Below are 8,043 nucleotides of genomic sequence, written 5' to 3'. Positions count from 1 at the left end.
GAGACGGGCACCCTCGTACACTGTTGATGGGAATGTAAACTGGTGCAGCCACTCTGGAAAACAGTGTGGAGGTTCCTCAAACTATCAGTAGAACTCCCCTATGACCCAGCAATAACACTGCTAGGGATTTACCCAAGGGATACAGAAGGGCTGATGCATAGGGGCACATGTACTCCAATGTTCGTAGCAGCACTGTCAACAATAGCCAAATCATGGAAAGAGCCTAAATGTCCACCACCTGATAAATGGATCAAGAAGATGTGGTTTACATATACAATGGAGTATTACATGGTAATGAGAAAGAATGAATTATGGCCATTTGTAGCAAAGTGGATGGACCTCGAGGGTGTGCCCAAATCCTATAAAATGATACACTCATTTTGGTTGGGCTTGTTTTCCATCATTTTTCATTTATTCTTCCTATCCTGTCTCCCCTCTCTTGAAACTTAAAATTTCATGTGTTAACATTATTTTGGATGAAAATTAGAGCCCAATTTATATTTTTGGAAGATTATGACTTGAGAAGGTTATCTGTTTGTAACTCATAGACATAGAAAATTTAGAAGTAATGTAGCTTAAAAATTTTTAAATAATTAAAAACACCTTTGCTTAAATTGCCATTGTCTATAGAAATTAGAATCAAGGAGGAAAACCTTCAAAGCAGTTTAAGAAATACGTGGTTATTTATATAATCTTGCCTTTTTAAGCATAATAATACCAGAGGTAGAAGCCATAAAGGAGATATAGGTGTATTTGTGTGCGTAGAAATGCGAAAGTTACTTATGTCACAGAAACACCATGTTATTTGAAGACAGACACAGTCTGAGAAAAATACCTATATCACATGACAAAGGTTTAATATTAATATTTGAAGCATGCTTATAAATTATGAAGACAATGATAATAATAAACTCCATCCACAAAAGATAATTAATAAATGTCAGATAAAGCATATGAATCTTCAGTAATCTCACTAGTTATCAAGCAAAGGCAATGTAAAAATTGACTATCACACTTATCCATAAAATGAATTACCCATTCCCACTGTTAATGAGGGTCCAGGGGAATGAATTTTTCTGTATACAAATCTTTCTAGAGCATAATTTGCTAAAATATATAATATTTTTTTAAATACATGTTTTGGTCCAGCAATGACAGTGGTAAGATTTTATCTTAGGGCAGTAATCATAGATGTGACCTAGAGATATTACTAAAAGACATTCATTGTGAAACTGTTTATAGTGGTGAACAACTGAAAGCATTCTGTTTACTAATAAGGAATTGGTTACATAAACTGTTATAGCTATTTAATGGAATACTAGGGATCCATTTGAAGTTATCATATGGTCTTTTTTTATGGTGTAGAAAATACCCACAATAATTTATATAATCAGTATATTTAACATGGTAGATCACATTAAAATATATTTTAAATGCCCAGAACAAAGTCAGAAAGGATATGTGTAATAATCTGAAATATCAGCAGGGGTGTTTTTAGTTAATACAATTATGAATGATTTTAGTTTGCTAAATTTTCTGGATTTTGAAAGTTTCTATTGTAACTGTGTATTATTTTGGCAGTGAAACAAAAGGATGTTATAGTATAGTAATTTAATTTACAGTTTGACTTTTTGTGCAGAAGTTTATTAAAAATAAGTGTGATTGAACATTGAGGTCAAAGTTACCAAGGAAGTTCAGGTTTGGGGAGAAATTATTGAAATGGAAATTATGTGGCACTTTTCACTTCTTTGCATATTCCTGCCAATGTGTTGTAACAGTCCCTGAAGCCTGTGGACAACTCGTTAATGTCTGTAATGCTCTTTAATCATTTCAATGTTGTATTTATTCCCAGTCATAGCAAAAAGAAAAGGCATAATTTTTCTGTTTTTTTTTTTTTTTCATCTTTCAGGTAGTCACTTTCAGTGACATTGTTCAGTTCTCACAATGTATCATTCCTTATCTGAAACTAGACATCCTCTGCAGCCCGAAGAACAAGAAGTGGGCTTTGACCCCTTGTCAAGTTACTCAAACAAGACTGGAGGTGAGTTTTGTATGCAGATACATGCTGTAGTTCCTGGGAAATGTAGCAGAAGCCTCCAGTTCGCTCTGCCTGCCTTCCTTAAGTAGTTCTTTAGATGGAGCTGAGTGGGGCAACTTGAAGCACACTTGCCTGGATGGGTGAGAGCACTCTGACACTAATGAATACCACAAAACATCAACTTTTAATTATAGACAGAAGCTTTAGCCAAATGTTTAATGCACTGTCATTCTTTAAAAAAAAATCATGAACTTAAACAATTACTTCAGCATAAGAATATTGAAATCAAAATGGCCTTTTCCAACATCTTTTAAAGAAGTCTGCGCTTTTGGTGTTGATTTTGCAGGGATTTTTTAATCTTTTTAAAGCAAGTTGACCTGATCGTAGAATAAAGATTTGCCTGATTTTCTTTTTTTCACTAATTGAAATTTGTGTCCTACTTTTAAAGATCTATACATTGAAATTGTTAAAAAGAGACTGTTAAAAATAAACTGTATTCAGGGTCTACCCTTTATCAAATGTGTATGTTTCAGAATTCTGTGTTGTTTTCTCAATATTAGTAATATTATGATATCTTAAAAGGAAGCTGTTTATGCAGATTCCTAAAGCCTTATCCTTATTTTTGGTTGATTCACTGACTCAAGTAACTACTTGTAATTTTTCGGTCATGAAATACATGCATCAGGATTATGAGATCTATTTTAAAAAATCATAATTAGTCAAAGTGACTCACATGTGTTTTGTATACTTCAGATACATTTTTTTCCCTGTATGGGTATAAAGGTCTGCTATTGTGTTTTGGCAACTTAAAAACAACAACTGATTTTTAAAGTGGTTATTTCTTTAGTGATGAAGCCTTGACTTTATGGAGTGCATTTATGTGTTTTGTGCATTTTTACTGCCTTCTGCATCATACAAATGCCATTGTTTTCAATGAAAATGATATAATTTGCCTTACAACTTATTTTTTGATTTTACTTTTTATTTTTATATGTGGATTTATGGAAAGGTCACAAAAAGACTGTTGTTCAAGGTTTTGATCATATGAAAAAATTGTCATCATCTCCATTTTCATTTCAGCATCTTAAATATTTCAGTGGTATTTCCTAGTGATTTTTTTAATGCAATACCTATAAGAAACACTAATAAGTAGATAAGTCAAATTATTTCACAAGTACTTCAAATTATTTCACAAGTCAATATTTTAAAAATAAATATTTTTGTGACAAGTATATAAAATAATTTCACCAAAATTTTCCGATTTATATGCTTATTTTAGAACATTGTGTGTGTGTGTGTGTGTGTGTGCGTGCGTGTGCGTGCGTGCGTGCGCGCACACCAAGTGCATATTTTTCCTGGCCTACTTCATTAAACACTGAGGTTCTATTTTTTTTAACTGGTTAAAAAACATTTTAAATTAATTTTATCCTTTATTGTTTGCAGGAATGAGTAGTTACCTTTACTGAAAAGGCTTTTCGTTTATATCCTAGCCTAACATTTCTATGACATACAAAGTTATTAGGACTGAATTGATGTTTAAAAGTGCCATTAATTCATTTACCCCAAATGTTCATTAACAATGTAAATGTATGCTGATGTTCTATGAGACAAGGAAGTGACTAATGACTCTTCCAACTAACAACACTTAAAATGAATAGAAACTTTAGATAGCTAATCTTGAAGTAATCAAGACCCTCATTCAGCTTGGCATCTCTGTATGCTCTAAAACAGCTGTCAACTGTTAAAAATATATACAAAACACACATACGCACACGCACATGCAGAAAGAATGATATGTAAATATCTAGTTCTTGAAAGCCATAAAGGTTACTAACCGTTGTGGGTTTTGTGCATTGTATATGTAAATATTTTATACGAAGCATCTATTTCATCTTCTTAGATTTCCTTTTAGCAGAAAAACATGTGTTGCATTTTAATAGGGTTGTCATATTTATTTGAAGAATCATCACCTTTCTAGTATGTTTGTTTATTTTAATGTATATATTTCATGGGGTTCTCTACATATTTGAAGCCTGTTACACATTTTTCCCACAAGGGAATTTATGGCAAATGGAGGACTCATTTTGTTGTAGTCAAGCCCTGGACTTAATCAGTGGTTTCCCTGTGTGCACGGCATGGGTTTTTGGTCTTGTTTTTAGTTCTTCTTAGAGAGTCCATAAATAAACAAATGAGTCTTTAATTTCTCAAAACTGAAATTTTAACATTTATAAAGAAACAGCATATTTTGAATTAAATGATCCTGAGTATCCTGGAAAGGATACATAATAATAGTCACATAATTGGAATAATAAAGAGAAAACAGTGTCTCATTGGTTTATTTTCATGGATGGTGGAGGAAGGTGGGTGAGATCAGAAAAAAGAGCTGTTTGGGTGTATACATGTAGAATTTTCCAAAGGAATCTAACTTTTTACTGCTGGACTTTGTTTTTCAGAAAGAGAAATAGCATAGAAATTGTGACATTTTTCTCTTGTTCCCTATTGGTTTATATAGTTTACTACCTTAAATTTCAAAATCTTTGATCAAAGGGTATTAATTAGTAATTGGCAATTTACCTGTAATTCAGTTGAAACTATTAAAAAAACCCAAAATGTTTGTTCAACTATTCATGATTATGCATGTAGGAAAAGAACATTTTCTTCTCTTGAGAATAACACTTTGTTACATATTGCCAGAGTTTTTAGCTTCAACTTTATATGCCTTCTTACTTACAGCTTTTATAGTATTCAGATAATTACTTACTGTAATGCTTTTTATATAATATCTGTTTCAAAGCTTTCTTTCTATTTTCATAGATAAAATATTTAGTAACCTACCTAAAAGAAAAAATCCAAGACATTCAGAATATCCTGCCTACTCCATTTTTGACTCTTGTAATTTTCTTTTTGTCCCCAATCTTCCTTTCTTCCTGTTATAATATCATAGAATTTTAGAGCTAGGAGAGAGTGCCTGGCTTTATTGCTGAATGAATTGGTATTAGTTAAAATAGTTCACTGAAGCTGATATAATAAAATGATGCAGCCCTATAATAATTTTTAATATTGTTTTCCATATAGTAGAAGTGGATTTAGATTTGAATAAAAGATGAATTTGTTTTGGGAAGGTATCTGACAAAAGTATAATATGCTGTCTAACTTATCTCACTCACTTTAAACCCTGCCTTTGCTCTAATTATAATTAGCCATAATCATTTTAGAGAGGGGAAAAAAAAATCTTCCTTTCCTGGCTTATAGCTTCTCAGCAGTTTTCCATTGCACTAATAATAAAATCCAAACTCTTGACCATGATGTTCATGGCTGCGTAGCCTGTCTGGCCATGATCAGATGTGCTAAGCCAGTTCTAAACTCTGGGCCTTCCCACATGCTATTATCTGACATTATTCTTGATTCCTTCATAGCACTCATCCCTAAATGTAATCCTACATTTATTTGTTTCATTGTTTGTTTGTCTCTTGTCTAAGTTAAGCTTTATGAGGGCAGAGACTATGGTATACCTGTTGGCCCTCGGACGCTACTGAATTAACTAACAGGTGAATGAATTGTGTTTTACCAGTCTAAATTCCTTCACTTACTTAAATTCCTTTAATAATTGTTCCATGTATCTTTTTTTCCCATCTACCTTTCTCCTTTCTGTCCTAAGTTGTAATATATGAAATCTGTTTTATCCTCTGATTTTTTAGTACTTTAATTTTTTTTCCTTGAGGGGTTCAAAAGTCAGTGTAATCTCTTCCCTTCCTTTGGTCTCATTGACCTCACCTTCTTTGAAATCTCTCTTAAAATTCACTGCTTTCATGCTTTGTTTCATTATGACCCAAATCAAAATTTCCATAAGGAACAAATGGAGAGAATTTTCTGGCAAATAAAGGTCAAGCTATGATACCCTTATTAACCTATAGGCATCATTATTTAACAAGGGAAAACTAAGAAATAAATGATTATTTGTTCTAGATATTCGTGGTCATAATATGGGAGCATAGACTACAGTATGCTTACACTTAACATACATGCTTCATATATGTAGCTTCTGTGAAGACACTGTTCTTAATTTTTGGTTTATAAAACTTACTAATGCAATTTATACAAATATTGCTTATTTTGCATATGAAACATTGTGGAATCAACAACCAGTAGTGGTATAGGCTTTTCTTAAGTTTGCAACACTTCTAGAGTTCATTGTCATCCAATAAATATTTGAGTGCTTTCTGTATACCTTCCAGTGTTTTGAATGATGGAAATGAAATATTGGAAAAGATAAACATAACTCTGAATGCCATTTGTAGTGGTTAATAGCTAGGATTGGGGGACTGAGAAAAGTAAATGGGCAGTTAAAATGGAGAATGATAAGTACTTTCTGAAAGTAACCAATAGTATGCTCCGGTAAATACATTGTTGAGGAATTTAACATAAACTTGTGGTAGTGGTGTGTCAAGGAAGATGTGGTATCTAAGACACAACCTAGGGGGTGCTTGGATGGCTCACGGGTTAAACATCCACCTTTTGCTCCGGTCATGATCTCACAGTTGGTCAGTTAAAGCCCTGCATCAGGTGAGCACGAGCACCCCATTGGGTAAGCCCTTCCCCCACTTCTGGTGAGCCTGAGCCCTGCTTTGGGTGAACTCCGTTTCTCTCTCTGCCCTGTGCTCACTGTGCCCTGACTCTCCTTGCCCTCACCCCCACAAAAAAAAAAAAAAAAAAAAAAAAAGACACAACCTGAAGGATGAGTAGCTGTTAGCCACTGAGGAAAGAGTATGTGGTTTGTGCGGGCCCTCTGCCCTCTTCAATGTGGTTGGGGGCTCGCATTCAAAGGAGGAATGACCACAAATGAGACTGATAACCAGGGCTGGGAAGCTTCTTGATCCTGAGGACAGTAAGAAATCTAGTGAAGGAATCTTATTGCCAGAATTACATTTTAGAAAGATTATTATGGCTACAGTTGAAGAAGCCATTGCAGTCTTCTAGGTAAGAAATCATAGTGGCCCATACTGGGAAGGTAGAGAAATGGAAATGGAGAGAAGTGGAAATGTTTGAGAAATATTTAGTAGGTATAATCAACAGCACTTGATATTTGGATATAAGGAAGTGATAAGGATGAGAAGTTTGAAGTGACATTCAATTTTCTCAGTTGGCCAGTTAGTTCTGTGACTATCTGTCACAGAATCACTATCTGTGATTGAGATAGGGAGCTATAGAAGGAGGAACTTTATGTGGTGCAGGTAGAATGAGGGGTGGCGGAGAAGATTGTAAGGTGAATTTCAGATGTGAGTTAGAAGTGCCTTATGACATTCAGATGAAGTCATCCTGAAGATGTTGATGTATGAGTCTAGAACTTAGTGTACAGGTTTGGGCTGGAGGTAAAAACTTGTCAGGTTAAGTGTGGTAGTAAAAAAAAAAAAACAGCGTAAATGATTGTGATCACCCAATAACAGCATTTAGTATGAGAAGAGGACCCGGAAGCGGTCTTAAGGAAAGCCAGTTTAAGGACCTTGTAGCAAAGGAAGGTACAGTAAACGAGACTAAGAAAGAGTGGCTGGAGAAGTAGTAGGAAAATTAGGAGAGTATGGAGTCAAAGAAGCCAAGATATTAAGCAGAAAAGAAACAGAACCGCCCAAGGTTAGCTAAAGGTTTCAGCAAATAGAAGTCTGCACAAGAAAGAGTAATTGTCACAATGAGAAGTACAGTGCTTTTTGTAATTGCAAGAATGCACAGTCTTGAGTACTCTTTTACAAGTAAGCTAATCATGTGCTCTGTACTAACCTGGCATGAGGAATAGAGGGAAAGGTTATGCTAGTACTGGAAAAATTTTGGATCAGTGGAAGAGATGTCTGAGAGTCTTAGAAATTTGCAGTCTAGAGCCAAGATGGAGGGATGCATAGAGGGTCATTATTTTCATTGTAATAATAGAAGGGAAGGAGAAAAGAAGATATTTAGATACAGTACGTTCATTAGTTCAATAACAGAGTTCAGCAAAATATCACTGATGTTTTAAT

General features: G+C 34.2%; 1 protein-coding gene across 2 annotated transcripts in view; it reads left to right on the top strand.

Moving 5' to 3' along the window:
• Positions 1–8,043, top strand: part of TBC1D5 (TBC1 domain family member 5) — a 486,227-nt gene that overhangs the window by 148,264 nt on the left and 329,920 nt on the right. For both annotated transcript variants that reach the window (XM_029940340.1, XM_029940339.1), the window contains one exon: positions 1,910–2,041. In XM_029940340.1, coding sequence (XP_029796200.1) covers positions 1,945–2,041 — 97 coding nt within the window. In that variant the 5' untranslated portion in view covers positions 1,910–1,944. The remainder of the gene's footprint in view (positions 1–1,909; positions 2,042–8,043) is intronic.

This window comes from Suricata suricatta, chromosome 5 (genome assembly GCF_006229205.1).
Source record: "Suricata suricatta isolate VVHF042 chromosome 5, meerkat_22Aug2017_6uvM2_HiC, whole genome shotgun sequence".
Classification (NCBI taxonomy): domain Eukaryota; kingdom Metazoa; phylum Chordata; class Mammalia; order Carnivora; family Herpestidae; genus Suricata; species Suricata suricatta.
The sequence above is the reverse complement of the archived record's forward strand: the minus strand, read 5'-3'. Positions and strand labels throughout refer to the sequence as shown.